This window comes from Heloderma suspectum, chromosome 2 (genome assembly GCF_057233095.1).
Source record: "Heloderma suspectum isolate Gila_16-S chromosome 2, 16-S_ref, whole genome shotgun sequence".
NCBI classification, from domain to species: Eukaryota; Metazoa; Chordata; class Lepidosauria; order Squamata; family Helodermatidae; genus Heloderma; species Heloderma suspectum.
In genome coordinates, this window is record NC_139459.1 from 219,392,456 (window position 1) to 219,415,199 (window position 22,744).

The window sequence follows — 22,744 nt, forward strand, 5'->3', positions numbered from 1 at the left end:
CTGCAGCTAGACAGCCGCAATCAGCTGTCTAGCCAAAAATGCAGGGCAGCAGGAGCGTGAAAGGAATGATCCCCTCCGTGCTTCTCCTGCTCTGCATTGGATAGGCAGTTGCCTCCGAGTTTAGAGGCGGCCGCCTATCTGCATAGGATTGTGCCCTAAGAGTTCAATCAAACACTTGATATGGTATGTTCACTGACATTAAAAAACAACCCCACATATATGGGAGGATTGATATATTTTGGACATGTGCATGCTTCTATACCAGGGGTGCAGAACCTTAGACCTGTGTGTTTATTTGTTACATTTCTATACTACCCAATAGCTGAAGCTCTCTGGGCGGTTACAATCCAGATGGCTGGATTGTTCTCAAGCCAGCCCCCTGGGAGCTCCCTGGGGTTCCCCAAATGCCCACTTCCCTGTCCCCACCCCTTTCCCCTCTGATTGTTTGTTTCCTGGACTAGTGCAGTTTTTCCCCATTCTAAAAGTTTGAAATGTCTCCCCTACAGCTGAGTTCTAAATAAATACTGGCAGTAAGAGGTTTAAGCTAAAATATGCCAGTTCTTTTGGCCATGCTCCTTTTGCCTTCGGCCCTGGCTGTCACTGGAAGGCAGGCCGTGAGAGCTTCTCCAAAATGGAAGCCAGCCCTCTGTCTGAAAGAGATTCAACACCCCTATTCTAAACGCTGTTGTGTCTTAGTTTTGTACATGCTTTCATCAGGGCTGATGCAAGGCCTCCCGTCACTCGAGGCAGGATGTGCCACTGCTGCGAGTGGGGAGGGGGCGTGAGCCAGCGCCGCATGCCACTGCTAGTGGGGAGTGCAAGCTGCCGCCCCCGCCCCTTTCCACTCAATGCCTTGTTCTGAGGGGTCCTTTTTCAGAGCAAGGCGTTGGTGGAGAGGTGGCCCCAGAGATCACCCATGCCACAGCGGCACAGGCAGTCTCCAGGATCACCTCCCTGCTCATGCCTCACTCTGAAAAAGGACCTCTCAGAACGAAGTACTGAGCGGAAGGTGGTGGCGGTATCTTGCTGCAGCTGGCACAGTTTTGCATAGCGGCTGCCTGCCTATGCCTGACTCAGGGTGAGGCATAGGACAGGCTCACTCATAGGAAGGCAACGGCTGCTCTGGAGAGCTGCAGTGGCTGCTTTCCCACTGCAGCATTTGCCCTCCCATCCTACGCTTTGAGAGGCATAGGGTGGCAGCAGCAGCGGCATTGGGACTCCCACCGGCAGGTGCTCAGGATCTGCTGCCTGAGACGGGATACACCCTGCTTGATGGGAAGGCTGGCCCTGGCTTCTATACATAGGGAGCATTGGGCAGGGATGGGACTGGAGGAGGGCTGCTTCATCTTTGAGACAGAGATTTGGTCGACATACAAGTTATAACATGGAAGCGAGTAATATACAACATGAATATGAGATGATACAACAGTGTAAGACAAGTGACATAGGACATAGTTGGTGTCTATCAAATTGTCTTTAAATGTACAGTACAATGGGAACATACATGGAAATGGAAAATGAAGTAGGGATATGTTTGAAATTGGGATTTATTTGTGAACCCATCACTGGGGCAGGAAAACAGGAAATACGATTACAGAAAGACAACATAAGCAGAGAAAAGGATCAAACACAGGGCCCACTCAAATGGGTAAATGGGATGCCAATCATGATGTGGGAGGAGGTGACAAACATAAGTGTTTGCAGTGTGCCAGTTGGAGGAAGGAAAGAGGACACCATTGAGGTGCAAATTATCATTATAAATGATGTGCCTTATATTTAAATGTTATTGTATGAATTGGAACTGAACTGGCTGGTTGTGTGTGCCAGATGGGTCGCTGAATGTTTAGTGGCCTGAACCAGAACAACTTCAGTTGGAGATGAACTTGAATGAAAAAAAACCCTGAATGGTTTGACTCACTTATTTCAGTGACAGCCTCTTGGTGATGACAATAGGTTTAATTATGCACACTTTCCCACTTGTCTGAGACTAGTGTCACAATCATACAGAAAAGGAACAACAAAGAGTCTTGTGGCACCTTGAAGACTAACAAATTTAGTCTGGTATAAACTTCTGTGGACGCTGTCCACTTCTGGAGAAACTAAGACGGCTAGCCTTTCAATAGTTGCTGTTATTAACCTCAGTGGCCTAATGGAGAAGGCACTGGCCTCCTAAGAGGTTGTGGGTTCAAGTGTCATCTGAAGTACAAAAAGGTATTCAAATATAACATCTTTCCTTTTTATCTCATTAGTATCACAGTCACAGCACCATTGGACAGGTCTTGTTTAAAATTTGATTAATAGTCTTCTTGAGGATTTTTTCTTGCTAAGGATGAAGATCAGAATAAATTCAGAGATTCCATTCTTTAGATATGCTAAGGAACCTGGAAAAGTTTCTAGAAGCTCCAACAAAAGGGAAAATGTTTCTTCGGCTTCTAGACTATTATGGGTGGTGGGATGGATTCTGACATGATACCATGGAGGTTAGGGGGTTGTTGTTGTTCAGTCGTTCAGTTGTGTCCGACTCTTCGTGACCCCATGGACCACAGCACGCCAGGCCTTCCTGTCCTGCGCTCTCTCCCAGAGCGTGCTCAAGTTCATATTCATTGCATTGGTGATGCTATCTAGCCATCTCATCCTCTGCCGTCCGCTTCTCCTTTGGCTTTCAGTCTTTCCCAGCATCAGGGTCTTTTCCAGGGAGTTTTCTCTTCGCATTAGGTGGCCAAAATATTTGAGCTTCAGCTTCAGTATCTGTCCTTCCAATGAGCAGTCAGGGTTGATTTCCTTTAGGATGGACTGATTTGACCTCCTTGCAGTCCAGGGGACTCATAAGAGTCTTCTCCAGCACCACAGTTCGAAAGCATCGATTCTTCGGCGCTCAGCCTTCCTTATAGTCCAGCTCTCAACAGCCATACATTACTACTGGGAAAACCATAGCTTTGATTAGACGGACCTTTGTCGGCAAGGTGATGTCTCTGCTTCTTACTATGCTGTCTAGGTTTGCCATAGCTTTCCTCCCCAGGAGCAAGCGTCTTTTAATTTGATGACTACAGTCACCATCTGCAGTGATCTTGGAGCCCAAGAAAATAAAATCTGTCACAGCTTCCATTTCTTCCCCTTCTATACTCCAGGAAGTGATGGGGCCAGATGCCATGATCTTTGTTTTTTTAATGTTGAGTTTCAAACCAGCTTTTGCACTCTCCTCTTTCACCCTCAACAAGAGGCTCTTGAGATCCTCTTCGCTTTCTGCCATTAGGGTGGTATCATCTGCATATCGGAGGTTGTTGATAATTCTCCCGGCAATCTTAATTCCGACCTCTGATTCATCCAACCTGGCGTTTCTCATGATGTACTCTTTGTAAATGTTTATAATCAAAATCCACTCTAAAAGCCCAGAGCTCCTACCTTCCCAAAAGATTGCACAATTATTCCTTGCTAGTGGTTTTTATTAGCCCCTTGAGGGAACCTGTTGTTATGGTGAAGTAAGTCAGGATGCTTGTAATGACTCACTACTCACTGACACCACACTAATTATTTTTAAAATATGGAACTATCACACTCTGAAGTGCCACGCTGGGTGTGTATTAAATAGGAATGTAGCCAGGAGAAATGGGATCATTCAGCCAGAAAGTAAGCTATCCTGTGCAATAAATGAAAAGGAAATTGTGTGAATTAGTATAATAGCTTGAAATAATAATAACAACATACACAAAACTCTTTTACTACCTCGGATGGGTCATTTAAAAAAATATTTAGTCATTCACTCTTAAATTTATCAAAATATTTATATGCCACTTTTCCCAGTTGCTCAACGCTGTTTCAAACCGCTGGACAGCCATCTGTTGGGGATGTTCTGACTTGGATTCCAGCACTGAGCAAGGGGTTGGACTCGATGGTCTTGTAGGCCCCTTCCAACTCTACTGTTCAATGATTCTATGATTATTTTTTAAAAACCAAACAGACAAAACAAATTCCAGAGGCATAGCCATGTTTGTCTGTTGCATCAAAAACAACAGTCACTTTAAAGGCTAATGATTTATTTGTCAGAAGCTTTCGTGGATGCTGTCCACTTTACCAGACAACATCAAGACATTATTTTTATATAATGTATTTTAAAGGTTTTTAATTTTTGTGAACCGCCCAGAGAGCTTCGGCTATGGGGTGGTATAGAAATAAATGAAATAAAATGAAGACAAACGAAACAACATCAAAAAAATCCAGTAAATCAACATCAGCAGGGACAGAAGACTTTAACACACAGCAAATACACAGTATACATATATATCTATAATGGGAGACGATCTCCAATTTACATACGATCGATTCCTATCGTGTGGGAGAAAAAAATCTCTTTATCAGCGAATACCAACCACGAAGGGACTCGAACCCTCAATCTTCTGATCCGAAGTCAGACGCCTTATCCATTAGGCCACGTGGTCATACATGGAAAGAGTTTACAAGAAATCTTTCTTACCTGGTCCCCCACCACACCCTAGACTCAAATATATTTCATATGTTACTATCGTAAACATGTCCCGTGGGTTATCTTCACCTAATAATCTAGCACCTGAAAGGGGTCATTTAAAAAAAATAATTTTGAAAATCGGCTGCTTTCCACAAGAAAAAGTTATATCGAAATGTTAGCTTCAAAAATTAAAAAGGAGGAAGGGGGGGATTCTGTAACTAGCACAGAACGATCTTAAAAACCCCAGGCATTATATTACTGAGTGCATCGCCGAAATAATTAGACGGAGGCATTAAAACGCTTGTTCTCCTCTCCTTAACGCTGCAGGGACAAACGAAGCGGGGGGGGGGGGGGAGCCACGCCAGGTACTCCGAATGCTAGGAATTCTGAAAGGCTGAATTCTTAATTTTGCTATTCTAAAAAAATACAGCTTGGAGTCGAGAAGCGGGCAAGGCAGATTCCACCGGATTCTAAACAGGATCAGACACTGCGATGGGGGTCCATTGCGCGCCTTTACACTGATTTCCCCCATCCCTTCTACAACAACCAATCTCGCTTCTCCCCGCCCCGAATTTGGACACGTCCGCACGCATGTACAGACGAAGCTAGACCGCCTCTCCGCTTCCCGCCCAACTCTGCTGGAACAGAGCAACAGCGCGGGACGGGATCATCGGGGGGTGGGGGGGCGACCGCGATGCTGTGTCCCGCCTTTGTTGTTGCTTGTTGGAAGTCTTATTATTCAGCAAATCATGAGGCGATAACCAGGGGTAGGGCACGTGTGGCCCTCCAGATGTTGCACTGCAACTCCCGTCAGCATAGCCAATGGTGAAGGATGATGGGAGTTGCAGTCCACCGTCTGTAGGGCCACATGTTGCCCAACCCTATATTAAACCATAGGCAGATAAAGAAATGGTGCAAATAGGAAGGTGTTAAGAGGAGTGCTGTCTCAGTACTCATCATCGACACTCAAACGTGTTCACAGCAAGTACTTTTTAGCATCTTATTATTACTATTACATCAACGTTGGTAAAGCCCTTTTTGAGTAATTACATCCACAACTGAGCTATGTACAGAGATGACTTGAGGAGCAAGTAACTACTCTTGAAATTGCCGTAAGTCATGTACTGTAGTTTCAGAGTCTTATAGATGAGGGGTGGGCAAAAGGCAGATCTCCAGATGTTTTGGACTTCCAGCTCCCAGCATTCCTAACCACTGGCCACGCTGGCAAGGGCTTCTGGGAGCTGAAGGCCCAAACACTTGAGATTTATCTGGTGCCCACACCTGCTATAGCCTTATTTTTTTCTCCCCTCCCCCCTTTAATAGAGCCAATTCATAACAAAGGACATAACAAGGTCGCTTGATTACATTAGTATAAGCAAATTAGTGCAGGTATTTCTGTATTGGATGCTCAAGGCTGCTTCCAGATGAACAGCTCCTAGCACTACCATTCCAAGGGCACTGTGCAGTTATTCCATCTTTCCCAAATAATGACTTTATTATGGTAAGAGAAAAATGCAATAAGTAGTAGGGAAACATGATAGGCTTACAAATAGAAGGCGACAACATCTGGGTCTCCCATAGAATTCCATGTTTGGGCAGGGCAATTACAGAATAAAAGCCTCATCTGGAACTACCCTAAAGGTCAAGGAGTTCCCAGTACATCAGGGGTGGGAATCTTTCTCAGCCCAAGGGCTGAATTGCCACATGGGAAATTTCCACCAGTGGGTGTGATCACCACACCCTCACACACCATTCATACACACAAGCACTCAATTTACTTACCCATACCATTTTCTCTCTCAATCTCTCTCTCTCTCTCAATACACACACACACCCTTCCCAGCCCCCCTAACCTTATCCATGCAGATGTGGGGGGGGCATTTCCCCAACTCAGTGCTGAGAGGCTCAGCAGCTGATAAGACCTTTTCCCTGCCCAGCACAGAGAAATGGAGCCTCTCTCAGCACCCGGGAGGGGAACAATCTTATCTCCCAGGGCCAGCCCTATCATCAGTGAGTCAGTTGCTTCAGGCAACAACAGCTGAGGGTTAGGGCCACAGTGAGGTGTCGGAGGGCAGAGCTATGCATGCTACCCAGCCTACCCTGCACCTCCTAAGCAACCTTGCTGTCCTCAGATATAGTGAAGGATGCTGACCCATTGCCAGAGTTGAAGTAAGATTCACTACAGAGTCAGCTTATGGGGTGAAGCACAATTTATCCTTCACCTCAGGGAGCAAAATGTCTTGGCCCAGTCCAGTTATCTCCCATCATTGCTTTGCCCCCATTGCTAACCTCTGCTTCGGTTCTTCCTATGCATACATTACTGTAATGTGAGATTTAAATGAGCAATAAATGGCAAATCTGTTTCTGCTCTTCTCAGCACTTTTCCAGCTATTAAAACCACCGACGGAGAAAGGCAGTTTCCATTCCTCTTTGTATATATTCTGTAAAGGAAGTAGAAAAGCTTAACACTGGAAACAGAGTCTGCCAATGATGGATGCTCATTGTACCCATTCCTGTTAAAGCGTTGCTCCCTATCTCCAACTTTGGATGCTGGACAGCTGAGGAGATGAAGTTGTGCAGGCTGCGTGCTTCCTTGGTCCTTGAGGTACTTTGGAATATTTTTCCTATAAACTTGACATGTGGGATGACCATCTGTCACTTCTGTTCTGGCCTTGGATTATGCAGCAGAGCAAGAAGGTACTTGTTGAGAACCAGCCTTTATTAAGAGCCCATCCATGACAGAAAACCCAAAGGAGAAGGTTACAATATTCCAGTGACCAAAAGCTGCCAGATCAAAATGCCCAAGATCTGCGGTACCCTGACAAAAAACTTAGAGGTGCAACCAGCCTATAGAGCAAATCTAGAAATCTTCAACAAAAATAAGAGATTACTTCTCTGACAGTGTGTGGCACTAATGCCACCTGCTGCCATCCCCGGGGATCTCTTTCCCTCCTTCCTGACCTCAATTTTTCCCCCATTTGCTGCCATTTGCTCCCACCTAACACGATCACTGGGCACCTGGCTTGCTCACATGTGATGCACAGCATCCAACCCAGCCACACTTACAGAAAGTGTGGCTGACTTGGACACTACATGGTCAGAGACTACTGTAAGCAAGCCCAGGAACCCAACTGAGTATCAAGGACTTAAGAGCAGCTGCATGCAGCCCAGCAACACTGCTTGTGACCTCTTCAATAGGCAAGCAAGTGCCTGAGTGGGCAAACTGCAGGGGTGGGCAACATGTAAGCCAAAACATCTGAAGGGCCACAACTCCCATGATCCTTCACCATGAACTATGCTAGCTAGGGATGGTGGGAGTTGTAGGCCAAAACATCTGGAGTGCCACAAGTTGGCCACTCCTGGGTAGAGACTTACTGGGGCCAGGCCTCATTTAGCCCTGCCTACAGGTTTCCTTTCCTCTTGTTCCTGCACTGGTACCTTCAAGGAAAATACCATAGTTCAGTGGTAGAGCATGTGCCTTGCATGTAGAAGGTACTAAGTTTAATCCCTGGCATGTCCAGGTAGACCCTGATCTGAAATCCTGCAGAACTGCTGGCTGTCAGTGTAGACAATACTGAGCTAGATGGACCAGTGGGCTAATGTGGTATGATACAGTCCAAGCTTACTTTTTGCCTTCCCAGCACACTTGGGTTTTTAATTATATAAATCAGGGATTGGTTGGCAAATCCAAAGAATAAATTACATTCCTAACATACTTGCCCATCTAAAAAAGAAATTACAGAACAAGTAATATTGTTTGATTTCAATTTGTATAAAGATAATTTATTTCTTTGAAGTATTTTTATGCTGGTCCTCAGCTAAAAAGGCTCCTGGAATGACTTACATATAATCAGTGAAACAACACTGTCCCTGTCTGCAATCTTACAATCTAAAAAGAAACAACACACAGGTAAAAATGAATGGAGGAGAGAGAGATTGAAAGAGAGAGAGTGTGTAGAATTAATTCTTCCAGCCTGGCTGGTGAAATGGTCCCTCATCCACCTCTCATCTCCCTCAGTAGAGCCTGCTGGAATGGCTCTCAGTAGTGACAGCTGAGGGAGGACAAATCTTCATGGGGTGTCTTCAGCAGGACTAATGGAACATGAGAGACTGGTTGAACCTGCTTGTTGGAAAGAAGCACAATGCTCTGGCATTAAGAAACTGCAGTTATTATATAGGTAACGGGTGGTAATTCAGAACCATAGTCACTTTTTCTGTGCAAACTGAGACCAATAAGAGGCAGACAAAGGCAGCAGCAATGAGCCGACTAAGGAAAAGAAAAATATGTTTTCTGAGAAGTCAAGACTTATCAGATATACACAATTTTTGATTTATATCATATAACCCTCCTCCCCTCTAATATATTTGGTCTGATCACAAGTTTACTCTTGCAACTCATGTTAGCAGCAATTTGAAAAACTAGTCCCAAGAGTTAACAGAGTGCTTTGAGCAATTAGCATTGGGCGCAGAGTGGTAGGCAGCAGTATTGCAACTGAAACTCTCCCCACGACCTGAGTTCGATCCCAGCAGAAGCGGGGTCTCGGGTAGCCGGCTCAGGTCGACTCAGCCTTCCATCCTTCCGAGGTCGGTAAAATGAGTACCCAGCTTGCTGGGGGAAAGGTAGTCATGACTGGGGAAGGCAATGGTAAACCACCCCACTATAGTCTGCCATGAAAACGCCAGCGCAAGCAGGCGTCCCTCTAGGGGTCAGTAATGACCCAGTGCTTGCACAGGAGGAACCTTTCCTTTCCTTCTTCATGAAAACAATGTAGATCTCATATTGCATAAGTTTCCATCCTTATGTTTTTACATCACATATCTAACTGAACATCATGAGAGATGTTCCATAGGCAACTCTGGGGGCCAACTTCGCCTTTTAGAAAAGGGGGACTGTGGAGAATTTCCTTTGATTTGTTTCCAGCAATTGGAACGCTATAGTTTTCCATCTTCTTTCTGCTCCTGAGGGCAAAGAGGGAGGATGAAATTACTGTTGATAGTCTTCTTGATGTATACCTGGCAGAAAGTGCCTATGCCAACGTATTTCTGGTAGTGCAAAATTTATTTCAGCTACAGTCTATATACCCTCTACTTCTGCTGACTCTGCAATTGTTGAATTCTTGGAAGACTAACATGTGACTGAATGTGACTTATTTCCTTAGAGACAGATCCAAGTACCACGCTGTTCCAGAATACTTGAATATCTTTGCCAACACAACACTTTCTATTACATATGATACCCAAGAGAGGTTGAAATCTTTGAAGGTGAAAATGGATTTTACAGTAAGTTCTATCCTGCCAGTGTTAAGGAAACAAACCTCTCTCCGGAGCAGTGACTAAATTGCGGTTGACCTGAACTGCTTATCTGAAAGGGCAAAACCATACTCCAAAACAGGGCTGAGGAACCTATGGCCCCCCAGATGTTGTTGGACTACCTCCAATCAGCTCTAGCCAGCATGGCCAATGTTTGCAGGTGGGAGTTCTAGTCTAACATCTGGACTGCCAGAGGTCCCCTACTCCTGCTGTTAGGAAGGACGAGTGAGTAACCTGCATTCCCGCTGCCCCCATCCTTCTTGAATAGTTTCATGGATGTACTAGAACAGGACTGTTGGGTGATCTACACCTATATCATCATGTTCAAATTACTTTTTAAATCCCTATTGATCAATGTAATTTTCTGAATGTTTACTTCTCATAATTATTTTTTACTAGAACCCCCAGACTCACCAACCAAAGTCTGGTGCAAAGGACATCCACTGAGTTCTGGTATTCAAAACAAATTGAGTCCTTCCACATAAAAATCTACTCCTGCTTATCCCAGGCTTTCTTCATTTCAGTAGTAAGGCAGGAGAGTAACCATTTTGTTGCTGCAGCTAAGCAATTGGGAGTCACAAAGCTTAGATTATTTATTGCAAATCACCCAGAGATATACCAGTAGATCCAGACCTATCTTCTTCCCACCTCTGCCCTAAGGACTGTCTGTTTCCACAGGGGCCTGCCCATGAACTGAGATCTTCACAGTTGCAGTTCCAAGTAGTCCCAGAATCAGAAGCGAAGTGGATGGTGACAAGACCTTTTCCACAGTGGCACTCTGGAATACTTTCCCCAGAGGTACATCTGCCCCCCCTCAATTCTTTTAGACGCAAGTGAAAACAATTGTATTTAGGGGTGCTTTTGCAGAAGGAGGGAGTACATAGTTTTAGAAACCTGCTTGCAGCTCTGTATTCCTTATTTTTGATATCTCATTGTTTTGCTTTTAAACAATTGTGTGATGTATCTGTACTGAATAGTTTATTAATGGAGTTGGGTGGCAGGATTTACAAATACTAATATTACTGCACATCAGCTACCAGTATGGTCAAAGATGAAATACACCTGCAAGATATGAACTGCTAAATATCATTGTTGAATTCACAGGACATTAATAGGCAATGCCTTACATTACAGAAAGCTAATGACAGACATGAAACACAAAGCCAAGGTATAAACTAGTCAGTGGCACAGTACTATGGAATATCAATCAACAGGCAGGAAACAGATATGCACGCATGTTGCCATGTTCACACATACAGCGTTGCCACAGATTAACAAATGTAGTTTATAGTTCACATTGGGAGAAGGGTTAAAATGGGGATGGACTAGAAGTATGGCGTCCTCTGTAGAAGAAAAGTTAATACCCTAGTACCCTGTTTGTGTGATCTTTACAAAAGCAGAGCCCACTCTCCCCTTTCCCAAGGTGCCTCTATTGACCACCACACAGTGTCTGGTTACCTGCACTACAGGAAGAAAGAGACAAGAACTCTGACATATCCTCATATGAATTCACACAGTTTACTCCTCTTGAGTAAGCATTGAGTATCTCTATTTTGGGAGAAATTATTTTAAAAATTCTTACAGATTTGTTTTAGAGCAGCCTTCCCCAACCTGGGACCCTCCAGATGTTTTGGACTACAACTCCCCGGATTCCTGACTATTGGCCATGCTGGCTGGGCTGAGAGGAGTCAAAGTCCAAAACTTCGGGGGGGGGGGGCACCAGGTTGTGAGAGGCTGGTTTACAGGTACTGAATCCATTCACCCAAATTGGCATTTTGGAAAAACCCATTAATAAGTTTCCCCACAATGTGAGGCTGGGGTGGGAGGTTGGCAAAGTCTTCTCATTCTTACCCACTGTATTCCTCCCTCTCCCCCATGTGAAGTCAGGTCAACATCTGTTAAAGAGTATTTCAAAATGTTAATCGTGGCAAATGCCTTTCCTGAAATAAATAATTCTGGTGGTTTAGATCCTCCTACATTAGAACTCGAACAACGTAATACTATACATGTCTACTCAAAAGTAAGCTCCACTGAAGTTTACTCTGGAAAATGTAGTCTTCCTTGCTTCTTTGGAAGATGATTAGAGCACAGGTATATACATTATTTATATAGGATAGCATATTCAACTTTCCAGTACTTCATAATCCTTTTTTCAATCACCCACACAACAGCCCTACAAGATTACACAACTGACCCAAGACCATACTAAGTCAAGTTAGAACATGGGACCAAAATCAACAATTTTAGCTGAACCACTCTGACATTCAGTGCTCCAAAACAAAAATTAAGGGTCTATCTCAATATGATTGCACATCAGCCTCTGAACTTGGAGGCTGATGCCTATCCCATGCGGGGCAGCTGGAGCACGGAGGTGATCCTCTCTTCCGTGCTCCGGCTACCTTGAATTTTCAGCTGGACGCATAGAAAGCCTCGTGAAGAGGCTTCTGCAGTCTCCTCCCCTCCCCTGGGAATGCCCCCTTTTCACCCTCTCCACGCTCTGTTCCCGAATGCGGAAAAGTAGCCGGTGCGGAAAGAACTGCGCCGGCTACAAGGGGGTGGAGAGTGTGGTTTCTGGGAACCGAAATCAGACCCCTGGCTCTGAGCTCAGTTCCCAGAAACTGAAAAATCCTATGGTTCCCTAGGCAGTATCTAGTGGCCATAGGATTGCTCCCTAAGGCAACAATCTGACATAGGCTAACTTGGGATTAAGCTATATTAAGCTCAGTAAGTCTTACTTCTGAGTAAACATGCATACAATTCAACTGCAAGATTCTTAGAGAAGAGACAGATTGCTAAAGCTCCAGTACAATTACTTTATTTAACAGATTCCCAAAGACTGACAGATGCTGCAAAGCACTTTCAGACAGACAGCTCTTACAAGTCAGCAACAGGCTTGTGTGGCCAAAATGGATATTTTTCTTTGTCCAACCTGGTTTCAGGAAATGCCTCATAGTACTCCTCCATTGTCATCAGTTCAAAAGGAATCATGTTTCTAAACTTATGAAGCTTGAAGAGAAGGAGAGATAACACAATTACATAAAGAGGAATACTTAAAATAAAATGCAGAGAGTTTATTCAGAGAGAGCACTGCATGGTGCAGAAGCCTGTTTGCATCATCAAGACCACCAGCTTACCTCCTTCTCATGCTCGACAATGCGGGCTTTAGAGGCTTGTATATAGGCAGCAGCACTCTTGGCCTGCAAGACAGCAAATTATTTAGTGACCATATTGGTGACATTATCTGAGACACTGAAGAAGACTGGGAGGCTTAGCTCTGCAATATCTTATCCTATAGCTCTGCTGTACCCTATCATGTTGTGAACATTGACCTCTCAAAACGTTGAGCTCTCAAAAGAGCCATAGCTTACCCAATGATGAACTCCATATTAAAACATCTATAACTATATTAACTTAAACTCTGCAAGCGTTTATACAATGGACATGTTAGGAACATACCCACAATATTAAACCAAAATACAGATCCAGGGAATCTACTGCCTCTAAAAATCTAGATAGGTAGGTTTGTTCTGTGCCTGGTATAGGAAGAGTTCATACTATTTTGTACTGTGTTAAGATACCCAGCTGGGTCCAGGAAGTTGTAAATTATTCCTTGAGAGAGAAAGTGGTGCCATCCTCTTTAAAGGAGGCAGTAATCAGAAAAAGCCTAACCTGGACCTGGATGATGTTAACGACTATAGGCCAGTAGCCAACATCACCCTCCTAGGCAAGGTGCTTGAGCAGGTGATTGCTGGTCAACTCCAGGCACTTTTAAAGGAAACTGATTATTCAAACCCATTTCAATCAGGCTTCAGGCCTGGTTTTTAAAATAAAAACTGCCTTGGTCGCCCTGTGGGATGACCTTTGCCGAGAGAGGGATGGGGGAGTGCAACCCTGTTGATTCTCTTGGTGGCTTTCCATAGCCTCAACCATGGCATCCTTCTGGATAGGTTGTCTGGGCTGGGAGTTGGAGGCACTGCTTAGCAGTGGTTCTGCTCCTACTTGGATGGCCGATTCCAGAAGATGGTGCTGGGGGGTTATAGCTCTGTGCCATGGCAATTATGCCATGGGGTTTCACAGGGCTCTATTCTATCCCCCATGCTGTTCAACATCTACATGAAACCGCTGGGGGAGGTTCTCCAGAGGTGTGGGCTGAGATGTCATCGATATGCCGATGACACCCAACTCTATCTCTCCTTTTCATCAAATCCGAGTGAGGCAGTGGCTGTTCTGAATCAGTGCCTTGGCTTGGTATAGACTGGATGAGGGCCAATAAACTGAAACTCAATCCAGACAAGACAGAGATACTGTTAATGGGTGGTTCATCTTCCTGGGTAAGAGATGTTCACCCTGTTCTGGACGGGGTCACTCCCCCTAGAGGATCAGGCTCATAGTTTGGGGGTGCTCTTAGATCTCGCATTGTCACTAATGACACAGATGGACTCAGTGGCACAGAGCATCTTTTATAAGCTTAGGCTGATATGCCAACTACATCTTTTATCTGAGAAGATAGTCTAGCTACAGTTATCCAGACCCTGCTAACTTCTCATCAGGATTACTGCAATACGTTCAGCTGATCCAAAATAGGAAAGTAAGATTGTTAACAGGGACTGGCTAATGTGATCACATGCCAGTATTTTCCATCTGCACTGGCTGTCAGTCCATTTCTGGGCCCAATTCAAAATGCTGTTACTAACATTCAAAGTCCTAAACGGCTTGCGGCCAAGTTACCTGAAGGATCGTCTCCTCCCACATATACCTGCCAGGACCCTAAAATTGTTTTCAGTGGCTCTTTTCTGGGAGCCCCTGCCAAAGGAAGTGAGGTGGGTGGCTACTAAGAAGAGGGCCTTTTCTGTTGTGGCACCCCAGCTGTGCAATGAGCTTTCCAGAGAAGCTCACCTGGTGCGTACATTGTGCTCTTTCCGACATCAGGTGAAGACCTTCCTATTTTCCTACGCCTTTTAAGTCTTTCAGTTTCTGTTATTTTAAATTTGTTACTATATTTTAAAACTTTGCACTGCTGCTAGGTTTTATTTTGGTTTTTATTTTATACTGTAGTTTTAAACTTTTAGATTGGATTTTATGATGTTGTATATTATGGATTTTATGATGTTGTATCTGGAAGTCAGGGGTATATCCACCACCCCCTTGTCATGGTCAGATCACTATCTGGTGACGTTGGACTTCTCGGTTCCACAACCCCTCCGCAGGGGTGGAGGACCCATTAAAATGGTCCGCCCCAGGCGTCTTATGGATCCAAATGGATTCCTGAACGTGCTTGGGGATTCTCTGGGGCATGCCAACGGCCACTCGGTCGAGACCCTGGTGGGTGGCTGGAATGCCACAATCACTGGGGCATTAGATCAGGTGGCTCCGAAACGCCCTCTCCCCCTGAACAGGGCTCGGACTGCACCATGGTTCAATCCGCGGTTATGAGCTCTGAAACAGGAGGTGAGACGGCTAGAGCGCCGGTGGCGGAAGTCTTGCTCCAAAGACGATCAGACACGGGCTACAGCTGCATCTTCAGCCTATCACGTGGCGGTGAAGGCAGCAAAAAAGGAATATTATGCTGCCTCCATCGCGTCTGCAGAGTGCTGTCCCAGGAGGCTGTTCCAAGTGGTCCGGAGCCTGGTCGGTCCTGTGGCTCCGGAACCACTGAAGCATTCTAAGGCCTCCTGTGAGGCCTTGGCAAGGCACTTTGCGGATAAAATTGATCAGATTAGGTGTTTACTCTGCACGCTGTGGATACAGTTAGTGAGCAAGAGGTGGCCTGTGGCAAACCGGTTTTGTGGGATCGGTTCCAGCTTCTTCCTTCTGATGAAGTGGACAAGGTGCTTTCATCGGTACGGCCAACCACCTGCTTACTTGATCCTTGCCCATCTTGGCTCATTATGAGCTGCAGAGAGAGGCTGGGTGAGGGGATCAAGGCGGTGGTGAACGCCTCCCTTGAGGAGGGAGTGATGCCATCAGCCCTCAAGGAGGCAGTGATAAGACCACTCTTAAAGAAGCCCTCCTTGGATCCTCAAGTTTTGAACAACTTTCGCCCAGTCTCAAATCTGCCATTTTTGGGCAAGGTGATTGAGCGGGTGGTGGCGGTGCAGTTGAAGGCACACTTGGAAGAAACTGATTATCTAGACCCATTTCAGTCGGGCTTCAGGCCTGGGCATGGGACAGAAACGGCCTTGGTCGCCTTGGTAGATGATATGAGGAGGGCTCTGGATAGGGGTGAATGCTCCTTCCTTGTTCTCCTCGACCTCTCAGCGGCTTTCGATACCGTTGACCACGGTATCCTCCTGGACCGCCTGGAGGGGTTGGGCATTGGAGACACCGTATTGCGGTGGTTCCGGTCCTTTCTCTCCGGCAGGTACCAGAGGGTAGCACTGGGAGAGGGGGTTTCGGACCCGTGGCCACTTACTTGTGGGGTGCCGCAGGGTTCCATCCTCTCCCCGATGCTATTTAACATCTATGTGAAGCCGCTGGGGGCTATCTTCAGGAGGTTTGGGGTGCAGTGTCATCAATATGCGGATGACACGCAGCTCTACCTCTTGTTTAAATCTTCACCAAGGTTGGCCATAGAATCCCTGTCCAAATGTCTGGAGACGGTGAGTGGCTGGATGGGGAGGAATAGGCTGAAGCTGAACCCTGACAAGACAGAGGTACTTTTGGTGGGAGACAAGAGGAGGCTGGGGGATGTTGACCTGGTGTTGAACGGGGTACGGCTACCCTTGAAAGACCAGGTCCGCAGCCTGGGGGTCATTTTGGACTCCCAGCTGTCCATGGAGGCTCAGGTGTCAGCTGTGAGCCGGACAGCGCTGTATCAACTCCATCTGATACGGCGGCTGCGCCCCTTCCTTCCCGACCATCTGCTCCCATCGGTAGTACATGCCCTGGTCTCCTCTCATCTAGACTACTGTAATGCGCTCTACGTGGGGTTACCCTTGAAGACGGTTCGGAAACTGCAGCTGGTACAGAACGCGGCGGCTCGCCTGATTAAAGGCAGCCACCGGCGAGATCACATCACTCCAGTGCTGAAGGAGTTTCACTGGTTACCAGTTGTTTTCTGGGCCAAATTCAAGGTGTTGGTTTTGACCTTTAAAACCCTATATGGTTCCGGCCCAGCCTATCTTAAGGAGCGCCTCCAGCAACACCAGACAGGCCGCTTAACAAGATCAGCCTCGGATGGCCTTCTCTCTGTCCCATCATCCAGGACAGCTAGACTGGTGGGGACGAGGGAGAGGGCCTTTTCTGTGGTGGCCCCCACTCTGTGGAACTCCCTCCCTAGGGAACTCCGTCATGCCCCCTCTTTAATGAGCTTCCGTCGTGTATTAAAAACGTTGTTGTTCAGGCAGGCATTTGGGGTGGGTTAGGGTATTTTAGAAAATGTTTTTATTGTAGAATTTTATTGTTTTAAACTGTTTTTATTGTATGTTGTACATCGCCCAGAGTGGCTGGGTGACCAGCCAGATGGGCGATTAATAAATTTTATAATAAATAAATAAAATAAAATGGTTTCAATTGTTGTGAACCCCCCATAGAGCTTCAGCTATTGGGCAGTACAGAAATGTAATAAATAAATAAATATGTGGGTAAAGTACGTAGCCTTAAGGCAATTGACATGGCCAGAAATAATGTTAACGCAGTGATCAGCCTGTGCACGGTGATCAGCCTGTGCACACGCACACACACCACTGCAAGTACCTCACTTTCTTAGAGGGAGAAGGATCACAGGAAACAAATATATATTGCATTCATTCTACATACATTACCTCATATGTGCGGTGGCAGCTGCATAGCCCCATTCTAACTGTGTGAACCAGTCTTAAGTCATTGCCACTTATAACTTACAGCAAATAATCACCAGTATAAACAGCTGTCCGCAAGGCATTAAGTGGAATCCAAAAAAAAAAAAAAAGGAAATTGCTACTCTCTCCCTGATTCTGCAAACATGTTCTAATGTTCTATTTTTACCCTCACTCCCAACCTAAACTGCATTATAGAAACTTGTTGGGCCTGGGCAGGAGAAAGTGGAAGGCCTCTGTCACCTTCAACAAGAACACAATTTGAGGCTTGCAACTCTTGTAGTTAAAATTGTCCTCACCAGTGCCACCATTCCATAGAGGAAACTCAGAAGTAAGGCCACTCACAAGCACATGGATCAGTGGTGAGCAGGAAATTATGTCCAACCCCATTTGCTAAAATGAGGTTTGTGAGAGGCTATGACCAGAGATTGAAGTTCAGTACTATGTGTCAAAATCCCACGGGCTCTTTGTCCGCACATATTACCCATGCACACTTAAGAAATGCCACATAACTAGACAAAGAAACAAACACTTACGGCCTCTTGTTCTTGGGCATCTATCTTAGCCGATTGGGTATCCACAGGCTCAGGAATCTTGAGCGCCTTAAACTGTGAAATTAGAGGGGGGGCAAGTTATTTTAAGTGTGTTGCTGTCAACATATTTGCTTTTCCCAAGCAGCCCTGTCTGCACCCTCTTCCCTTAGAAACGGTCTGTACCTCAGTGGTACAGTATGCACTTACTAGTCTTCCAGATCACTAGCCTCCTTCCCATCAGAGTCCTGAGAGATTGAGTCATGTCTGCAGTAGTGAGCTACATAGGCTAACATAAGATATCTGAAGTAATCTGAAGGCTTACAGATTACTGACAGAAATCTGCTGACTTTCTTGAGTTAATTTGCCAGCACTTTAGTTATTCACAATGAAAGATACCATGCAAATTCTACCCATATAAAGGGTTAGGCATGGTGACGTTTTATTGCAGTCAACAGAACTTAAGCATCTAATGGACATGATATCATCTAATGTTCTCTGAATTGCACTTTCATACATTTATTGCTCTATCCCAAAAGCAAAAAGCCAAACATAGGACTTAGCACCAGAATCCCTGAATTCCAATTCCAGACATGAATTCCAATTCCAAACTAGCCCCTTATAATATTGGACAAAACAGACGCATTTACAAATGGGCAGGCAGGGGTGGAAGAGAGCAAATGAATGCTTTTTTCCAAAGGATTCTTTTTTCCAAAAAATCTGATCTCTAGCTGACATTGAGACAGCAAAGCCTCTATTTCATGCAGCTTGATGGAGCAATCTAGAAACATCTTAACAGCATATCAGGACAACTGAAACCTTATTAGCTCATTCCCTTCTTATCTCCAGGTCATCCCAACCTCAAACAGCTTTCAGGTTCTTCCAGCAGGTATCCAGAAAGAACAGTAGTAGGGATGATCAGAAGTTAGTCTATATGTCTCCCTAGAGAACAGTCTAATATGAAAGAGCACAACAAAGCCAAGTTAAACTTTGAAACAGCCTTTACAAAACAAAACACACTAAAGATCAATCTAGCACCCAGAAAAAAGTGATAAAATAACCAGAAATCTGGAGTATGAATAAAGTGCACATAGCAGGGTGAGGGCTATAATGGGGGTATGCGCAAGGAATCCCTATATTTTCCTCTTTATATTGAGTGCATATACATACATGCCAAACTCATAACTGAGCAAAGAAATCAAAATCAGCAGGATTATTGTTTCAAGTTTTAACATATCCTCCACAAAGCAATGCCTGGTGGTGCAGAAGGTGGGGAAAATGTACTAATGGCTCCAAGAAAGCTACAGCCACTCCTTAAAGCTTTATATAAGCATTCCATCACCGAAATGCAACACTGGTGCCAACATAACCCAAAACCCTGCTGTAAAAAATATAATCAGTGTGACTTCCAGACCATGTGGCATCTAGAGAACCTCCATTTAGATTCAGAAACATTCAAAGTATCATAACATAGCCTCACCTTCTTCTCAAATTCATCCACCATGCCAGCTTTGACAATTGAAGTCTTGTAAAAAGCCCAGTCTATGGTTGGGGGAGTCTCTGGCAAAGAAGCAAGCCTATTGAGATGAAGAAAAACAAATTAGAACTACTGGACATTTCAAACTATTCAGAGTTCTGCAGCCATCTCTCACTCTTGTCACCCACCCTAATAGCTAATCAAAGGTGCCAATGTTCTCAGCTATTCAGATAAAACCATAAAGAAGCCCTGAAACACACTATAACCAATAACTGATAAGTACCCAACATATTTAGGTATTGGGCGGTATAAAAATGTAATAAATAAATATTCTCATTTTTATTTAACCATATTTTATGTTAGCATAGTAAACTCACTGAGATATTCTGCTAGAGCATGATAAAAGGGTGTTGTCAAGTCTTAAGGCAAACAAGCTTTAATAGTTACAAAGAAATAGCATGTAACATCTAAGATCTCACTCTGGACTTAATCAGAGATTTATCATTTTTTAATTATGCTACTGGTTGCAACAAAGATATATCTTCTTTCAAGACTGTCTTTACGACATGGATATGCAAATATAGTCTGCAGACCAGAGGAGGCCACCATAAAGTTGCCAAAGAGAACAAAATGAAATTAGAATATCCACTTCAGCAAACTGATCAACAATAAATGAACACATATTTCATAAAATGTACATGGCATAAAAATCCAGTGAACACTTCAGTGATTAAAGTAACCTCTAAAAATGCAACAGAACACATTTCAATCAATCCAGTACAAGTTAATTTAACTGATATTACATAGCTTAAACCCATCCATCACACACAAACATAGAAGTACCTGAGCTGAGAAAAACTGGACTTAATTCTAGTATCCTTCTGCCCACAGTGCCCTTTTCACACTGGGAAATACTCACTTGGCTGAGAGAGCATCACTGCGTGTTTTCAAGGCATTAAACATGGTTTTCTGATTGGGAGGCACTCGCTCAGCAAATGCCATCCAGTCTATTGCTTTCAGAGCAGCTCTGCGGCTTGCCATTGTTACAATCTAGAAAAGCAGAAAGAAAACTAAGCAATGGGGAGAGAAAAACTGTAACATGGCAGGATAGTTTTATGGCCTGTAAAGTGTAAGGTAAGAGGCAAACAAAGAACAATAACCATAAAAACAGATATGCTTTCAATTTCATTTAAACAAAACTCAAACTAGGACTGCAACTCAGTGCATACTTGCTTAGGAGTAAACCTTATGAATTCAATGACATTTAAGTAAATATAAAAGGTACAACTTGTAAAACTTGAAACCATGCCCTTGCTCATCCAATAAAAAAAAAAGAAATATTATTTTCCTTGCTTAGAGGAATAATTTTATACTTTTATTTTATAGATCAAGATGTCAGATAATGTTGTTTCTATGGGTTGTACCCAAAGTTCGTCTAATTTGTCCCATTCATTTTAATGGATCTACTCTAAATAGAACTAACATTGCTTTCAACCCTTATGATTGTTGTTCAGTCGTGTCCGACTCTTCGTGACCCCATGGACCTAGCACGCCAGGCTTTCCTGTCCCGCGCTCTCTCCCGGAGTGTGCTCAAGTCCATATTCATTGCATCAGTGATGCTATCTAGCCATCTCATCCTCTGCCGCCCCCTTCTCCTTTTGCCTTCAGTCTTTCTAACCCTTATGATTAAGGTAAAGGTAAAGGTGTCCCCAACCAGTGGTGTCCGACTCTAGGGTGCGGTGCTCATCCCCGTTTCTAAGCCGAAGAGCCAGCGCTGTCCGAAGACGCTTCCGTGGTCATGTGGCTGGCATGACTGAACACCGAGGTGCACGGAACGCTGTCACCTTTCCCGCCGAGGCGGTACCTATTTATCTACTTGCAATTTCTTGCTGTCGAACTGCTAGATTGGCAGGAGCTGGGACTGAAGACGGGAGCTCACTCCGTCACGCGGCACTCGGGTCTCAAACTGCTGTCCTGCCGACCTTCCGGGCTGCAGTTCAGCGTCTTAACCACTAAGCCACCGCGGCCCTTTTAACCCTTATGATTACCCAATGACAAAACACACAGTTATGCTGCATTAACACTACTTATGTGTTAAAAGAGCAGCCAAAGGCAAACCAACTTCCAAATTCTTATCTCAGGAAAGGACATTAAAAGCATTCCTGTCAGGACACAATGACCCCTGACACCACATAATACAGAAAAAAAGAAGCGCAAATGGCGAGCGAGCGAGAGAAACGGAGAACAGTTCGGCTACTCACAGGCTATTCCCCAACAGCCAAGCCACCCCGAATGACGGCTGTTCTTCACTCACCTTCAGCAACCCTTTACCAGACACCCCAGCGCCCGCCGGAAACGTGCTCGCGGAAATGGAACCTGACCGTGACCCATAGGACCAATCAGAACTAACATTCCCGGAAATACTCTGCTGCACACTTGGCATCAGAGAGAGAGAGAGAGAGAGAGAGAGAGAGAGAATGAATTAGAGCCAATTACTTTCTTAGGTGAGGCGGAAGTACAGCGTGCAAACAAAGCCAGGAAATGGCGCGCAGGCTTTGGAGTCGAGCGCTTAGGCTGCAATCCTGCACCGCTTGCCTGGGAGCAAGTCTTCGCTGACCTCAGTGGGCTTTACTTCTGAGTAGACACGTATAGGATTGGACTGTTAACTAGATATACCCCTGCTGCGATTGAGCTGTGTTTTGCGCGCGATAGCTTCTGCCGTACTGTCTGTTGTCAACATGCCAGTATGAAGATTTCAGGCGATGTAGACATACGAACGCTTCTACCGAAACGAGCTCGCTTGAAATACCTATTAAACAATTGCCTGCATCCATGCACCCCTAACTACAGAATGGGGATGAAAACACTAGATTACGTTGCAGGCGTATCGTGCGCCACCGAACCCGCAATACAGGCATAATATAAGACCTATATCTAGAATATGGGGGAAATAATTTCGGACAGTTTTCTCCTTCCCAGGACGGGAAACATGGGCAAGGCAGTTAGAACACACACAGAAATTCGATTTTTTCACACCCAAAAGACAAGACGACAAGGACTTGCTTCTGACTGGGTTGGGGGGGGAAGGACACACAAAGACGCATCAGGGCTTCGACACGGGCCTGGAGTTCTCCATGATAATGCGCTGTTACTTTTACCCAGCTCCCGG

General features: G+C 44.9%; 1 protein-coding gene and 1 non-coding gene across 8 annotated transcripts; both read right to left on the minus strand.

Moving 5' to 3' along the window:
- Window positions 1-1,937: 1,937 nt before the first annotated feature.
- ATP5PD (ATP synthase peripheral stalk subunit d) lies at window positions 1,938-22,370 on the minus strand. Of its 7 annotated transcripts, none has more exons than XM_084838042.1 (7): window positions 21,890-21,919; window positions 20,495-20,625; window positions 19,579-19,675; window positions 18,105-18,176; window positions 12,907-12,969; window positions 12,702-12,778; window positions 1,938-3,637 (listed from the first exon to the last, which is right to left on the minus strand). In XM_084838042.1, exons 2-7 carry the CDS (start codon window positions 20,614-20,616, stop codon window positions 3,613-3,615), a joined length of 456 nt encoding a protein of 151 aa, XP_084694168.1. In that variant the 5' UTR covers window positions 20,617-20,625; window positions 21,890-21,919; the 3' UTR covers window positions 1,938-3,612. The 7 variants fall into 7 exon arrangements, with proteins under 7 accessions (XP_084694168.1, XP_084694172.1, XP_084694166.1 ...); XM_084838046.1 differs by having other exon boundaries at window positions 21,837-21,919; XM_084838040.1 differs by lacking the exon at window positions 1,938-3,637 and adding an exon at window positions 8,222-9,421.
- TRNAR-UCG (transfer RNA arginine (anticodon UCG)) lies at window positions 4,364-4,436 on the minus strand. The gene has a single exon. It is a non-coding gene; the product is annotated as a tRNA-Arg (tRNA).
- Window positions 22,371-22,744: the final 374 nt, after the last annotated feature.

What these genes read in the sequence shown, in the direction of transcription:
- ATP5PD (XM_084838040.1), bottom strand. Translation starts at nt 20,616, where the DNA reads ATGGCAAGCCGCAGAGCTGCTCTGAAAGCAATAGACTGGATGGCATTT. An exon ending in TGGATGAATTTGAGAAGAAG is followed by an intron (nt 18,177 to 19,578) that starts GTGAGGCTATGT and finishes CTAATTTCACAG; the next exon opens with TTTAAGGCGCTCAAGATTCC. An exon ending in ATGCCCAAGAACAAGAGGCC is followed by an intron (nt 12,970 to 18,104) that starts GTAAGTGTTTGT and finishes GCTGTCTTGCAG; the next exon opens with GCCAAGAGTGCTGCTGCCTA.